The 16,846-nt window shown below is 44.0% G+C and overlaps 1 protein-coding gene across 7 annotated transcripts in view; it reads right to left on the bottom strand.

Annotated features, from left to right (window-relative positions):
- Positions 1-1,735: 1,735 nt before the first annotated feature.
- Positions 1,736-16,846, bottom strand: part of IL17RA (interleukin 17 receptor A) — a 44,715-nt gene continuing 29,604 nt past the window's right edge. For all 7 annotated transcript variants that reach the window (XM_053255015.1, XM_053255012.1, XM_053255016.1 and 4 more), the window contains 5 exons: positions 11,769-11,846; positions 10,689-10,806; positions 9,641-9,742; positions 8,301-8,342; positions 1,736-6,315 (listed from right to left, as the gene is read on the bottom strand). In XM_053255015.1, the coding sequence (XP_053110990.1) occupies positions 4,847-6,315; positions 8,301-8,342; positions 9,641-9,742; positions 10,689-10,806; positions 11,769-11,846 (1,809 nt within the window). In that variant the 3' untranslated portion in view covers positions 1,736-4,846. The remainder of the gene's footprint in view (positions 6,316-8,300; positions 8,343-9,640; positions 9,743-10,688; positions 10,807-11,768; positions 11,847-16,846) is intronic.

The following is a 16,846-nucleotide window of genomic DNA, read 5'->3' as shown; positions in this document are numbered from 1 at the left end:
CAATAGAAAACTAGCAACAATAGAACATTTCTAGCTCTGTAACATGTTTAGCCTAGGCCTTCACAGAAGATCAGTGGGAGGAGGGAGTCTAGACTACTAAATATGGCAAAACAGCTAGTAGTGACTTTTATAGAATTCTTTAGGCTCCGCTTTTAAAAAGCAGGGGTGCCGAAAGATGTTGCTGCTTTTAGAGGCAGAAAGCATGGCCTGAAGTTGAGATTTCTTGGTAGAAATGCTGAGAAGTACATGTAAAGTGATTGGGTGTTTTAATCAATACAGTCTGAGATGGAAGAATGGTAAGAGAACTGGCCATTCTGACATTCTGTTGCCAAAAGGCATTCATTCTTTGTAGGGATGAAATTCTACCAAGTATGTATATGTTCTCAGAAAACATCATTCCCTGCCAGTGAGCAACAAAAATAAGTTTTCAAGAAGTTATTTCAGGTAGATTTGCATGGTGTTTTTTTTGGGGGGGGGGAGGCATGTATACTTACTTTGATGACCCATATAGCAGAAAAACAAAAAGCTGGTGCCGTTAAATTCTGTTTGTCTTGAGGATGGTAGTGAGTTGCACTCTGAACATATGACAAAGGATTCATGAGATGATTTCATCTGGCAACATTCAGTGAATGTTGTACACCGCCCAGAACCTCTGGATGGGGCGGTTTATAAATGTAATATATAAACAAACAAATAAATAATAAATAAAAAAACATTAGGGCTGTTCTCACTGTTGGGGTTTGTGATTACTTAGCAAAGCACCAAGGAAGCTACCACTCCAGTTACAGAGTGCAGAGTTGAGCTGTAGCAGCTATTTAAATGTGTTAAAAAATAACTAAGTAACATGCGTGGAGATCACTGTAGAGTCTAAACTAAATTGATTTATTGGTGAAGTACATTCAGGATAGGAAAGACCAAACCTATCAGCCAGCTACAATAATGAATTGGGGGTGGGGGGGGAGAGAGATGTTTCCATCTTCTCTCTAGGAGGAAAGGAAGAAGACTGACCCTACAGGAAGTACCTGAGGAGTCAAGGCAGGGACAGAATAAAGCAGGGTCAGGTAAGGAGACCCTCACTAACTACCTCTACTCCCAATGCCCTTAGTGGTCATTAGGATAGTTGGTGCAAAAGGTAGATGCATTGGAACTACATCTCCAACACTCACAATTCTAATTAGGGTATGAGACACATCCTGCCCAAGGTTTGGGAACTGCAAGTAAAAAACAAGGTAGGAGGGGTAGCAATTGTCTGCTAAGCAGCAGGTGGGTCAGAGGGCTCCATCCTACCCCACAGCTGTATCCAACTCCTCAACAAGGTAAGACAAAAACCCCTCTGGCCCAGATGTTGTTTAGCAGATAGTCCTTCCCATCCTACCCTGCTTTTTTACTTGCAAACAGGAGCATACACAGCTCCTGAACTTGGGTTGCAGGATACATCTCCTACCCTAATTAGAACCATGTAAACCAACCTACTAGCTTCTAGTATCAGCTAAGCACTATTGATCCAGTTGCAGATCAGTAGAGGGAAATGAGACCATTTTCAATGGGACTTAATTCTGACTAAGTTTTGATGCAGCTGTTTCACTGGCTTACTGTTTGATGCAGCGGTTTCACTGGCTTACTGTTGCTCCACATATTTTAAGTAAAATACTGTACTCTCAGAGAACAATTTTCTCACTGAGTCAATTCTAGAGTACCTTTCCTTGGAAGATTTAAAAAAAAGCTTGTACACAAATTGAAAACAGCACACACACAACTTTATTGGTGCACAGGATATTTAAAAATATTTTCTTTAATTACAAATATTTAGGAAAGTGCCAGAGAAACAGTTACAAAAATATTACATATTTGGCTTGCATAATCAAGAAATATTAAAAGCTACCACTAGAAGAGGCAGACAAAAAAGATCCAGGTTGAATCTGCTTCCATGGGATGAACCATGTACCTCAACAGAAACTCCTGAGATCCTCAAGTAGAACAAGCATCAGAGCCTGTTCTTTTTAACATGCTGGTGCAATTACTAAGACAGCAGACCTGATGGGGTATGGAGAAATAAAAGGAACTAACCTGTTTGGAAATTACTCCTCCCTCCTTCAGGAGCGGCTGCTCAGTTGTTTGGGCTGAATTAGTTACCAGGGTACATAGATGTTTTTTTAATAACCTTTCAGTTCTTATGGAAATGGCTTTTTATCCAAATTCTTTGCTCATACAGTATATGGCAGATCATTGCCTAAATGTCAGGCGATGCAGAGATTTAAGCCATCCTTAATACCCAGCATTTGTCAGCTGTAATCCCCTCCTCATCTCTTCTATGCAACATCTATATGTGTTAAATTGCACCAGATCTTTCCGCAGTCCTTGGTCTACAACTCATTTTGAAACAGCCATGTTTTGAACCAAGTAGCAGTTGAAAGACCAGCCGCGTTGGCTCTGCCCATGGAATAATTCCTGGACTAGCCAAGATATGGCAAAGAGCTCTCCAACTCACTCTCCTCTTCACTTCCATTTGCCTGGGTCTTGGTTTGTGTCAAGGAGTCAGCAGCTGTGATGCATAAATGGGAAACTCACAGCAATCCATACTGCAGGGGGGCTGCCTAATAAACAGCCCCCTTGGTTGTGTCACTGGGCAGCATGCACATTCCTTTTGCTCTAGAGATGGTTCTGAAACAGCATCCCTGTGGTGGCTTCAAAGGCACACTATTAGAATCAGAAACCAAAAGATGAGCACCTCAGCTGCAATTTCCCAGATCTGGGTCCAACAAACCTCTCTGCTTCTGCCTCTCTCTCTTTTAAAAAATGATTTCGATTGGAGGTAGATTCTCAAGGCTTCTTCTCCTAGTATTATACAAGGAGAAATAATCCTTCATTACCAATACCAGATGCATTCACAAATGTGCTCAAGTCATTTTGATTTTCCACTACTTGCAACTTGAATATAGAGAGAGGCTGCAAATTTATTTGCAATTTGCTGGAAAATTCCTAACCATGCAATACTGCTGGGGTTGTTTATGGTATGGGAAGGAATGGATTACTGCAGCATTTGTAACTAAGCAGAGTAATTATTTAATGCAGGACTTCCAATCAATCCAAAAGCATTTTACTTTATTGACCTCAAATTTAAAATAGCCTACAGTGCTTGCTTAAGGAGCAAGACCCAACACATTTGTCTTGCTGTGAACCATTTGTCTTAATAATTTAAAAATGATCTAGAGTTCATAAGTGTTCTGGAGCTGGCGTGAACACTGGGGTGGCCAAGTTTGTAGGAGATACTAATTTATTCAAGAGGGTGAAAACCCAGGTGGGCTGTGAAAAGTGCCAAAATCATCTGCTCAAACTGAGTGAGTGGGCAACTAAATCGCAAATGAGGTTCAAAGTAACGAAGTGTAAAGTGATGGACATTGGGGAAGCCATTTGTAATTTCACATATTCACTGATGGGATCTGAACTGGTGAAGACTAACTAGGGAAAAGATCTTGTGGTGGATAGCTCAATTAAAACATCAACTCAGTGGGTGGCAGCAATAAAAGAGGGAAGTTTGATTTTAGGGATTATTAGGAAAGAAAGTTGCCAGAATTATAATGCCTTTATAGAAGTCTATAGAATGGCTACACTGGAAATACTATGTACAGTTCCGATTGCCTCATCTCAATAAGGACATTGTAGAGCTGGAAAAGGAAAACCAAAATGATGAAGAAGTTGGAGCCCTACGAGGAAAGATAAAAGCATGTGGGCTTTGATACAGTCATCCCTCACCACCCGCAAGGCTTCCGTTCCTGAAAAACCTCGTGGTTGGCGAGCCATTGAAAGAAATGGCAAGCAGGGAGTTAGGGGAATAGCAGTCATGGAAGGATCACAAAATACAGTAGAATATAGAAAGAAACCTTCAAAATCCCCATGAGTCAGTAAGAGGAGTGAAGGGGAACCCCCCAAAATCACCCCTGCCGCCCCAATCACGAACCCTCCCAAATTGCCAAAAATCTCACCAAACCACAGATACTCAGGTCACGGTTGGCGAGACCTGCCACAATTTCCCAGCAGTGTTCTCTCTAATTTTCTTCACCTGTGTGTGGAATGTGTTTTGTTCTGGGTGGCAATATCAAGCCAGTGTGCGCGCACATGCATTCAGTGTGGGGCCTTCCTGATTCAACCTGAGCAGCATCTAAAATTAACTGAGTGGACATCAAAAAACTTGTGAGCACGCACACGTGCGCATGCCTTAGAAGGAACACTGTTTCCCAGTTGCGGATACTCAAAACCGTGATTGGGAAACCTGCGGTTGGCGAAAGATGACTGTACCTGATTTGTAGGCTTTCTGGAAACATCTGGCTAACCGACCATGGGAAACAGAATGGTGGGCTAGATGGATGACTGTTCTGATCCAGGAGGGCTTTTCTTAAGTTTCTACCTTACAATAATTTTGACTTGACAACATAAATATATTTGTTCTGAAGAGTAGATTGTGCCAATATTGCCCTGTGTTCTTGAACTCTAACCTCTGTAATAGAGGGTGCAGGCCACTACTGGGAGATTTCCAGGCAAATATTGATCATTCATTTGATAGATACTGAAGCCATTCTTATGGTGTCAAGATGTGCAGCTTGTTGTAGCAATATGTAGAATATTAACAGTTCTAGAATTAGACTGAAGGAGCACAACAGTGTTCCAGAAGATACTGTAAACAGAGACAAGCTAGCCCAGCTGCAAAGTGGATCTCCAACTCATTAGACCTCTAAAAAAAAAGTGTGCGCTATAAGGATGCATGAGAGCATGTACAATGTTTGCATCCCCACCTACAGTCCCTTTTTTGGCAAACACAGAACAGGACCTGGGTGGAGATCAATAGTCTCTAGAGCATCCCCATCCTCTCTCCCATTTGACCTCTCACAGAGTTCTGCTGAATGTTCTGGAAAAACAGCTGCTGCTGAAGACTTTTTAGACTGTCCAAAATGTCTGGAGAGAGGTGCTCAGCTAGCTTGTGGCCTTCCTGTTCTTGATCTTCCTCTTCCTCCTCCTCCTCCACAGGGCTATCAGAAGGCAAAGGGGAACATCGAGAGATGTAACCCTGATCCGATTGCACTGATTGTCTTTGATCTTTGCACAACTCATCAAAAACTAACTGCTGCTGCTGATTAATATCATCTTGGTGGTGAAGTGGCTCAGAGGGAGAAATGCTTTGTTGAAAGAGAGAGTACATTAATCCCTCCAGCTGCTGCCTCATATCAGCTGGTAGAGGCTGGGCATCTGAGAATACATCTTCTTGAAGGATAACACTGTTTCTCTTTGGGATGCTAGGCTCTATCATGGGGATTTGTTCCACCCAGTCTTCATTCGTCAACAACTGATGACTGAATATCTCACTCTCTTCTGCAAAGGCTACAGGTTCTATCACCTGTACCTGAGAGGACTCATCAGCAGGAATGACCAGGGTCTGGAATGCTAGATCCTCTTGAGGTGGAAGCTGGGGAAGCAGCCTACAGGCTCTCGATTCATCCTTATTGATGCAGAGATTGACCAGACAACAGCTACTGAGGTCAGGTTCCTGAGGGAGCAGTTGCTGCTTCAGAATCCTCCCCTCAACCAGTGTTAATTTCTCAGAAAGCTCTTCATTAAGAGACTGCAAGTCATCCTCCAAGTAGTCATTCTCTCTTTTAAACCAATCAGGGTTCTCAGCCTGCCATTTCTGACACTTCTGCATTGCTTCCTTCAGTTCTCTGCCAATTGAGCCTTCGGCGTACTTTTCAGCTGAGATCTCTGGAATCTGATGGATCCGCCCTGGTTCAAACTTCTCCAGATCCTGAATCAGAAAGTAAACTTCTTCAAATCTGTTCATTAGCTGGTACTTGGAGGCAACGTTGAATGGGTCTGGAATGTCTCTCTCATTGCTAATGCCCTCAAAATAGCACACGAGGTACATGCCAAAGCAAGCTGGCTGTTTAAAGTCTGGCAAGATAAGATTCAAAGCAGGGGTGAACATGTCCCCAACTGGCTGCAGGTTATCTTGCTTGAGAGAGACCTTTGCTTCTTCATGCCCGAGCATGGCCTGCCATTTGGCTCGAGTACCCTGAGAACACAAGATGATGATCTTTGACGAAAGTGCTTCAATTTCCTGTTTCTGCCGAGTAAGCCAGCGTACAGCCCCCATCTCGGATATCTGACGCTCCTCCAGCAGGTCTAGTACTACCTCAGTGCCGCAGACGGTGATCATGAATTGAGCTAACTTCATTACAACATCTACATAGAGCTTGTGATCAGCAGAATATACAATCCAAACCTTACAAGGCTTCAGGGCTGGGACAGGCTGGGACAGAGTCGGATCTGGAAAAGTGAGGTGATTAAAAAAATGTTACCATTTTTGCACTACATACACGGAAAGGAAGAAATGAAGCTGTATGTGCCTTTTACTTGGAACAGGACATAGGGACAAATGCTCAAGCCCGTTTAACATAGGCTAAGCTGCCCCTTAACAACATTTAACCAACACGCAATTGTGATAATTTTTAAAATTATCTACCTTTTAATTTTCAAAAAGGTAGCAAAAGGCCCAATTTCTTTCTTCTGCCCCACCCTCAGTATCTTAATTCATTTAGGCACGTGAATTGCTAATTAAGATCAGCACTGCTCATGTCAATCACAAGAGAACAGTCGAATCTTGTGCACACATCCCACAATTTGGTTCAGGTTACACATCAGTGCTCAGTGTTTTAAGATTCTAGCTCTCTGGACAGTGATGAAATGCTTCAATATGCGAGAGAGATGCCTGTTAAGAAGCTCAGAAAACTAGAACTGAGGGTGTGGAGGGCTGGTCTTTCAGTCATTGGTAAGACTTGTGTGTTTTGTGATACTTCCTTTTTCTCACTCAACCTCTAGCCCTTTTGTTTGCACCCCCAGTTCACCACAGACCTTGATAAAAATATTCCAAATGCTTCTAATCCTCACATTTACTCTTTTTATAAATTTACTGTTGTGGCTGGCAGACTTCTATTCTGTTCTGTATGTTAGAAGTCCATAATGACATACCACTTCTATGGTGCTAGCTGTCCCCCCAAACAAGGAAGTTTCTTCTCAACTGCAAGCCCCTATTTCCTTTCCATAAATCAAGGTTAAAGTGCCTCATATGACAGAAATCCAACTTTTTCCTGTTTTTTGTTTTTTTACTGTTAATTAGTAAAGTTGTTTTAAGGAATTGTTTGGTGGTTCAAGTGCTGGCCTAGGATCAGGAACAAGTGGGTCCAATTCCCCATTCAGGCATGAAGGTCATTGGGTGACCCTGGGCCCGTCAGCCTCTCAGCCTAACCTGCCTCGTGAAGATAACTTGGGTAGCAGGAATGAGATGGGGAAGATAACTCTGTATGCCACTCCTTGGAGAAAGGGTGGCACAAAAATGAAATAATTAAAAAAACACTCAGATTCATTCTTATAAGTACTAGGAACTGTTACTTTCTGTAACAAAAATGAAGTAACCATTTCATGGGTGGCGGATTCTCAGGCAAAGTAACCAGTAATCCATATAGCTCTTGGTAGTTCTCACACAGTCAACCCCACCGCCCCCAAACAGTAAACCCATATTTCTAACTAGGGATGAGCACAAATCATGATTTGGAGTTCGATTCATAACACATCCCCTGCACCTTTAAGACAGAGGAGAGCAGGTGCATACCTGATCCTCTGCAGTTTGCTGCCATTTCCTGAATTGGCAGCGCTCCTCCCATCTATCTTCACATGCTGACGGTGCTCTCTGCCAGCTGTCCCCATGCAACACTGGCTTGCACATGGCTGCTGCGCATACACAGAGGCCACTGCATGCAGGCGTCACATGCAGGCAGCTGGGAGAGAGTGCCGCCAGCGCTTGAAGATAGCAGCAATCCACTTAGGCCTACTCTGACAGATAACAGACCTTGCCACAACCTGTTGTCCTCCAGCAACTGGTATCCAGTGGCATACTGTCTCTGAACCTGTAATTTTAAATTTACCTATCATGAATAGGAGCCAACACAGACCAATTGTCCATTACTGTGTTAAATTCCCACTTGAAGCCATCTAAGCAAGTGGTCACCAAATCTTGTGGCAGTGAATTTCATGAATTAATTATTACATTATGAGAAGAACTACTTTTTAGTCCACCAGAGGTTAATTCAGGAAGTGGCGGCGAGCTGTGGAGGATCACGTATACACCAGCTCTCCTCTGTCTTAAAGGTGCAGGGGATGTGTTACGAATCGAACTCCAAATTGCAATCCGTGCACATCCCTACTTCTAACCTATAGAATCACACTGATGTCACTGAAAGCAAAGGTTCTCTTACCATGAAATGCACCATCAATCTTGCTCATTTCAGAAACCGATACTAAAGAGAAACAAATACACACATTAGAAGACAGAATATAATCTTCATCTAGTTTTCAGAAGAAGATGATCACTTCTTCTGAAGACTATAAAGCAGCATCTCTGGAATCCAGCACCCGCCATCTTCACCCCGAGATTGAAGTGTATGCAAGGTGGGTGGGAGCGAGCAGGAAGAGTAGGGTGGATGACTTGTGACTGTTCTCACACAATGGCTTAGTCCAGGGGTTCTCAAACTTGGGTCCATGGATGATGTTGAACAACAACTCCCATCAACCCCAGCCACAATGGCCAAAGGCTGAAGGGAGCTGTAGCCCAGCAACATCTGGAGACCCAAGTTTGAGGGATGAGGCTGTAGCTTAGTGGAAGAGCATCTGCTTTGCATGTAGAAAGTCCCAAGTTAAATTCCTGGCTTCTTCAGGTAGGTCTGGAAGGGACTTCTGCCTGAAACTTTGGAGAGCTGCTGCTAGTCAATACCAAGCTAGATGGACCACTGGTCTGACTCGATACAAGGCAGCTTCCTATGTTCCAAGGACCCCAGGCTTGCTTCCTTCCTTCCTCCCAGTCTTTCTTGCATTGAACACACACGTGGGCTCTTAGAAGCTTCTTTTGCCAGCTGCCTAGAGTGGCTCTAAGCCCCAGCTAAACTTTGGTAAACAGAAATCACCTGAAATTATACAAAAGAATAAAGGAGAAAGAGAGATACAGCCAGGCAGATAGGTATGCCAATTTTAAATATTAAGAACTTGGAGCCTGAAACCGATACTAGAGAATCAGAACTAGCATAGCATAGTATTAAACTACGAATAAGTTCATGAAGTTCCTGGATCAAGTCTTGCTTCCAGTGTTAAGATTGCTCTGACTTACATAGTTGTCATAAGAATTACCAAGACAATTAGTTACCAAGACAGTTGTAAAGAACTTTGAACATACTGAAGTGCATTACAAATGCTAAACATTATTCTTCAGTATAACAATATCATCTTGCATGAATCATAGGGATTTAACTTGCTCTCCCTTGGGATATTCATATAACTAAATTTTGAAATGAGAACTTCTGTACAAAATGAGCTCTTCTGAGCATAAACCCAAAGATAACTAGACATAACTAACTTGGGGGTAATAAAGTAGTCCGAGGGGTGGTGGTGTCACTTTTTAATCTTGCCCCCCCTTCCCCTGCCCATAAATAGAGCTGAAAATTAAGCATCCAGGAGCAGGCCATTTCATGGAGACACAAAGGAAGATGCAAAATGGAGGGGGAAAGCTGGCAGACTCTTTCCAGCAAACACACACACATCATACCTTTATGCTTTCGAATGCAGCATATAACCCAAGAGGCAACTGAGCCAACTAGTAAGATGATGATGAGAGTGAGGCTCCAGGGTAACCACACTGAAAGAACGCCTAAAATACAGAAAGAAAATGGCAGAGGGAACATTTGCACAGCTAAATTTATCAAGCACCATAACACTGTACTGAATAGCTTAGAGCAAGGGGGAGGGGGGAAAGCTTGAAAAACTGAAGAATAATTTCACTTTAGCTCATATCTATTAAATAAATATGCCATTATTTATCATATTTTTAATCCCAAAGCAACTTGATATAACTGAAGCCACATTTGCCTGGCAGGTTAGAAGCAGCAAAACTTGGATATGCATCTAGTGGTGTTAAAGCATGTTTGTGGGTACAAAAACATTTATCTTTAACTCATTCTGCACTGTAATTGCCCTCAAGTACAACTGCCTTCCTTTTCTGGTTCTTTTTAACTGGATTAGCTCCTTTGCCTTTTCAGAAGGCTTACTCTCCATTCCTCCTGTTCTTTGCTTTGCTCTCTTGATCCTGCTCAGCCCACAGTTCACATCAATTATGGTACAACAACAGTGGCAAAGTCACATCTGCTACTCTTGGGAGGAAGGAGATGTCTGCCTCAATTGTTATCTTGAGGCAGCTGCTTATATGGCTCGTAGGCTTAAGCTTAGTATTTTATAGCAGAGGTTCCTACACCCACACCCCTTTTTTTAATAGCAGAGGTTCCCACATCCACACCCTTTTAAAAAAAGAACCCCTTCTGTTGAAAGCCTTCAGTTCAGGTACCCCACAAAGATTTAGAGAGACAGAGAGCGTGCACATGCGCACACGCACACACTTACACTTAAATGTTAGTTATGAGATAGAGTACTCCAATCACTGGCTTCCATTCAGACTATCATGAGTACTCCCATTGAAATTAAGAAATATAGAAGTATACAAGTTAGTGGAGACCCTCACATTCCTAGATTGAAACTTCTGGTTAAAAAAAGGAGAGAGCCTATTAAGAGTTCTCATTAACATGCTCAACTGATGACCATACCAGGTTCGAAGTCAGTTGGTGTGGGCAGGCTGCGGTCACTTGAGACAGTCAGGGGACATGGAATGAAAATCGGATGCCTCTCACAATCAGTTTTACAAGTTGCAAAATGTGGCTGAATCTAGAGGGAAAAGAATGGAGAGAGCAACCTAAGATACCAATTTGATGTTTCATTGCCCAACACTACAAGTTTCAAGAATAAAAACTAAACTGGGTAGTTTCTGGTTCTTGTTTGAGACACCTTTTACTAGAGAGATCAAGTTAATGGGATTTGTTTGTTTAGAGCCTCTTGATCGAGAAGTCATCCATTCAATCTTCCCCTCTTTAGACTGCACCATTTCCAGAACGAGGAAGGTTCAAAAACATGGGTACCATTTTAGCCTTCAGCGAGTGAGCACGTATGTGCACACATGTGCGTGCACACAAACTCAGCATGCAGAAAAGAAGGGAGCAAAGTTCATAAGATTCTTAGAATATTCAAAATAAAATTGTAAAATATCAGCATTTTAAAGAAAAAATATTGTAGTGACTTCCTGTACTTGATAATAACCAGTCTTAATAAATAACCAAGCTTTGGTTTTGCTCTTGAAGAATAATCACATGGAGTCTGAACGACAGAATGTTTTGGGAGAGCAACTGGCCCAGCACAGCATCCCTCCAGTGGCTGTTACTGGTGTCTATCTTATGTTTCTTTTTAAACTGAGAGCCCTTTAGGGACAGGGAACCATCTTTATTTATATTTCTCTATGTAAACCACTTTGGGAACTTTTGTTGAGAAGCAGTTTATATAAATATTTGTTGTTGCTGTTGGGATCTACACTCCTGCCTGCCTTAAATGGTGCCCCTAAAATAAAATGATGCCTTTTCATTTTGACATATTTGGACTGTTTTCTAGTACTTCATGATTAAGCCTTGAAAGACTTCTCAAGTCCAAAGAAGTGAGAAGGAAAACAGATCCACAACTGGATAATCCCCTTTGCACCCCTTGACACATTGCTAGGAACCCAACATTCTTCTGAACTGTCAGTGGCTTAAGGGCCACCCCCTCCCTTATTTGAATAGGAAATACAGCTGCCAACCTACCTGCACTTCAAAATTGCAACAGCTCTTCAAGTTTCTCTCGATTTTGACTGTAACATTCAGCCGCTGCTGTAGTCTCTCCTGCAGAAACCAAGAGGCAAGGAATGTCATCAGGGCAAAACAACAGCTAGGTTGAATGAAGCCAGGAAGACAGAATAAGAAAATAAGAACAGCCCTGCTGGATCAGGCCCAAGGCCCATCCAGTCCAGCATCCTGGCTCGCACAGTGGCCCACCAGATGCCGCTGGAAGACACAGACAGGAGTTGAGCGCATGCCCTCTCACCTGCCATTACTCCCCTGCAACTGGTACTAAGAGGCATCCTGCCTTTGAGGCTGGAGGTGGCCCACAGCCCTCCGACTAGTAGCCATTGATAGACCTCTCCTCCATGAAGTCATCTAAACCCCTCTTAAAGCCATCCAGGTTGTTGGCTGTCACCACATCCTGTGGCAGAGAGTTCCACAAGTGGATCACACATTGTGTGAAAAAGTACTTACGTTTGTTGGTCCTAGACCTCCTGGCAATCAATTTCATGGAGTGACCCCTGGTTCTAGTGTTGTGTGAGAGGGAAAAGAATTTCTCTCTCTCCACTTTCTCCACACCATGCATGATTTTATAGACCTCTATCATGTCTCCCCGCAGTCATCTTTTTTCTAAACTAAAAAGCCCCAGGTGTTGTAGTCTTGCCTCATAAGAAAGGTGCTCTAGGCCCCTGATCATCTTGGTTGCCCTCTTCTGTACCTTCTCCAGTTCAACAATGTCCTTTTTAAGATGTGGTGACCAGAATTGTATGCAGTACTCCAAGTGTGGTCGCACCATAGTTTTGTATAAGGGCATTATAATGTTAGCCGTTTTATTTTCAATCCCCTTTCTAATGATCCCTAGCACTGAATTTGCCTTTTTCACAGCTACCGCACATTGAGTCGACACTTTCAACGAGCTGTCCACCACAATCCCAAGATCCCTCTCCTGGTCCGTCACCGACAGCTCGGATCCCATCAGCATATACTTGAATTTGGGTTTTTTCGTCCCAATGTGCATCACTTTACACTTGCTAACACTGAACTGCATTTGCCATTTTTTCGCCCACTCCCCCAGTTTGGAGAGATCCTTTTGGAGCTCCTCACAATCAGTTTTGGATTTCACTACCCGGAAGAGTTTGGTATCATCTGCAAATTTGGCCACATCGCTGCTTACCCCTGCTTCTAGATTATTTATGAATAAATTAAAAAGCACGGGTCCCAGTACAGATCCCTGGGGGACCCCACTTCTTACTTCCCTCCGTTGTGAAAACTCTCCATTTATACCTACCCTCTGTTTCCTGTCTTTCAACCAGTTAGTAATCCACACATGTACTTGTCCCCTTATCCCATGACCGCTAAGTTTCCTCAGGAGTCTTTGATGAGGAACTTTGTCAAAAGCTTTTTGGAAGTCCAGGTAGACAATGTCAACTGGATCACCTTGATCCACACACTCGTTGACAATGTCGAAGTCCAAAAGGTTGGTGAGGCAAGATTTACCTTTGCGGAAGCCATGCTGACTCACTCCCAGCAGGGCCTGTTCTTCTAGGTGCTTTACAATTTTATCCTTGAGGATGCTTTTCATCAATTTGCCTGGAACGGACGTTAGGCTAACTGGCCTGTAATTTCCCGGATTGCCCCTAGATCCCTTCTTGAAAATCGGTGTTACATTTGCTACTCTCCAGTCCTCTGGTACAGAGCCCGATTTCAGGGATAAGTTAAATATTTTAGCAAGGAGGTCGGCAATTTCACATTTGAGTTCTTTGAGGACTCTTGGATGGATGCCATCCAGCCCTGGTGATTTGTTAGCTTTCAGTTTTTCCAGACAGTTTAGAACCTCATCCCTTGTCACTTCTATCTGACTCAGCTCTCTAGCCTCCATCCCTAAAAAGCCTGGTTCAGGAACAGGTATATGCTCAATATCCTCTGCCATGAAGACAGATGCAAAGAACTCATTCAGATTCTCTGCAACCTCCATATCCTCCTTAATAATCCCTTTCACTCCCTCATTGTCTAATGGTCCAACCGCCTCCCTGGCAGGTTTCCTGCTCTTGATGTACTTAAAGAAGTTTTTGTTATTCCCCTTGATACTTTTGGCTAAATGTTCCTCAAACTCTCTTTTTGCCACTTTGCATTTCTTTTGCCAGAGTTTGTGTTCCTTTCTGTTCTCTTCATTTGGACAGGCCTTCCAATTTTGGAAGGAAGTCTTCTTTCCTTTTATGGCTTCCTTGACGGTACCCGTTAGCCATGCTGGCATCCTCCTGGACTTAGTGGTACCTTTCCTCCTTTTGGATATACAATCTAACTGGGCTTCTAGTATTGTGGTTTTGAGTAAACTCCATGCACTCTGGAGCGAAGTGACTCTCCTGATTTTCCCCCTCAGCTTTCTTTTCACCATACTCCTCATTTTGGAGAAGTTTCCTCTTCTGAAATTCAAAATGTCTGTGTTAGACGTCCTTGGTGATTCTCTCCCTGCATGTATGCTGAATTTGATGGCACTGTGGTCACTGTTCCCTAAAGGGTCGATGACACCGACGTCACGCAACAGGTCCTGGGTGTCACTCAGAATTAGATCTAAGGTCGCCTTCTCTCTGGTTGGTTCCATGACCAACTGTTCTAGGGCACAGTCGTTTAGCGTATCTAGAAATTTGACCTCTTTGTCCTGACTTGAATGTGAATTTACCCAGTCTATGTGTGGGTAATTGAAATCACCCATCATTACAGCCCTGCCTCTCCTTAACGCCTCCCTGATTTCCTCCTGCAACTCCCAGTCACTGTCGGCATTATGATCCGGAGGGTGATAGCACGTCCCCAGTAGCACATTCCCTTTCCGGCCTTGTATAGTCACCCACAGGGTTTCTGTGGAGGACTCCAGTCCACCTAGGTTTTCTAGCTTGTTAGATTCTATCCCGTCTTTAACATACAGTGCTATCCCTCCTCCAAGGCGCCCCTCCCTGTCCTTTCTATAGAGTTTATACCCAGGGATAACAGTGTCCCACTGGTTCTCACTGTTCCACCATGTTTCTGTTATGCCCACTATATCTATTTCTGCGTTAGCAACCAAGCACTCCAGCTCACCCATCTTGGCTTGGAGGCTTCTGGCATTGGCATATAAGCACCTATATGCTGAATCTCTCCCCTGATGTATGCTATTCTTTTGACTCTTTGACCTGCTGGCACAGGCTCCCGTCTGCTCTTTGTGCGGTTCTGCTCTGTCCCCTTCTGTTTTATCTGAATTCTTTGCAGCCTCACACTTTAAAGGATGGCTTTTGCCAAATGGGATACTGCCCAACTCCCATCGGCTGTTCCCCAGGTGTCATTTTAAAAGCTGCTCTGCAACCTTTTTGATTTTAAGCACCAGCAGTCTGGTTCCATCTTGGCTCAAGTGCAGCCCGTCCCTTTTGTACAGGCCTTGCTTGCCCCAAAATGTGTCCCAGTGCCTAACAAATCTAAACCCCTCCTCCCGGCACCAACGTCTCATCCACGCATTGAAACCCCTCAGCTCTGCCTGTCTCACTGTACTTGCGCGTGGAACAGGTAGCATTTCTGAGAATGCCACCTTGGGGGTCCTGGACTTCAAAATGCTACCTATCAGCCTAAATTTGGCTTCCAGGACCTCCCGACTGCATTTCCCCACATCGCTGGTGCCGACGTGCACCATGACAGCTGTCTCCTCCCCAGCACTGCCTAGGAGCCTGTCTAGACGCTGCGTAATGTCCGCAACCTTCGCACCAGGCAGGCAAGTCACCGTGCGGTCAACACGCGGGTCACAAACCCATCTCTCTATCCCTCTAATGATTGAATCACCCACTACAATGAGGCCCCCACCCCCCAGAGGAGTATCCCCCATGTGAGAGGATATGGGCTCATCATCCATGGAAGGGGTCCCTTCTAAAGGAGCATTTCCCTCTTCCTCAGACCGATGTCTTCCTTGTCCAAGACGTTCATTCTCCCTGACAGCAAAGGAGCTACCAGCCCTGGAGTGGGATGCCTCTCTCACATCCCTGAAGGTCTCATCCACATGCCTCTCTGAGCTTCTCCAGATCCGCCACCTTGGTCTCAAGGGAACGGATTTGTTCCCTGAGAGCCAGGAGCTCCTTGCACCGAGCACACATCCATGACTTCTGCCCATGGGGTAAATAGTCATACATGTGGCACTCTATGCAATACACTGGGAAGTGTCCCTTCCCCTGCTGACCTTCTATCTTCATACTGTTTTTGTTGGCTGTTTACAGTATTTAGGGAGCTTATTGTCCGTTTATTAGATAGTTTATTAGGATAGGTCTCAGCTGTAATGGTCAACTATTTAACTGTCCAAACAGCCTTTTCCAAGAATATGAGGGAAACGAGGGAGGGATATGTACTTGCGTTCTCTTCTCCACCAGGCTCCTTGTGATCACAGGGGCTTGTTCCAGGCTCCCCCGCACACTTCCCGCTAAACTCCTACAAAACTCCTACGTCCTGTTTGCTATCCCTGTTCGCTATGCTCTCGGGCCTTCACCTCATATGTAGAGTAGCCTTCCAACTGTCACACGGGATGTGAGTGAAAGGAAAGGAATGTGGGGCCTCTCCCAGCCCTAGCTGATTCCACCCCCTCCAGGAACCCACTAAGTAAACACTGGAGTTAGGTAAGAACTCCTAAGAACTCCTAGCCCTGTGATATCTTAACCCTAACAAGTAACCCTAACAAATAACAGAGAGAGAGAGAGAGAGAGAGAGAGAGAGAGAGAGAGAGAGACCTACCCCTTAAAGAGAAACAACCCCTGCAAAACTCCCCTCTTCCTGTTAGTTTGCTTGAAGGGGAAAAGGCTAGATGTTTAGAAAGGCTTGCTCATCTTCTCAGCTGTGTCTGCTCTTCCCAGAGTCATGATAAATGCACGCATCCCCGGAGGTCAGCGCTCGTTGGCATGTATTAGCTCTAGAATTACCACAGTTATCCAAGTAACGGTTGGAGCGACCAAAGGAACCATAACTGATTTAATGAACCATTCGCAGTTTCACTGTAATGCCCGTGTGTACTTAGACATGCATGGCTTAATCTCTGAGACAAGCATATGCTAAGG

The sequence above is a fragment of the Hemicordylus capensis genome, chromosome 5 (genome assembly GCF_027244095.1).
Source record: "Hemicordylus capensis ecotype Gifberg chromosome 5, rHemCap1.1.pri, whole genome shotgun sequence".
Classification (NCBI taxonomy): domain Eukaryota; kingdom Metazoa; phylum Chordata; class Lepidosauria; order Squamata; family Cordylidae; genus Hemicordylus; species Hemicordylus capensis.
Note: the sequence above shows the minus strand (reverse complement) of the source record. Positions and strands in the feature narration are given on the sequence as shown.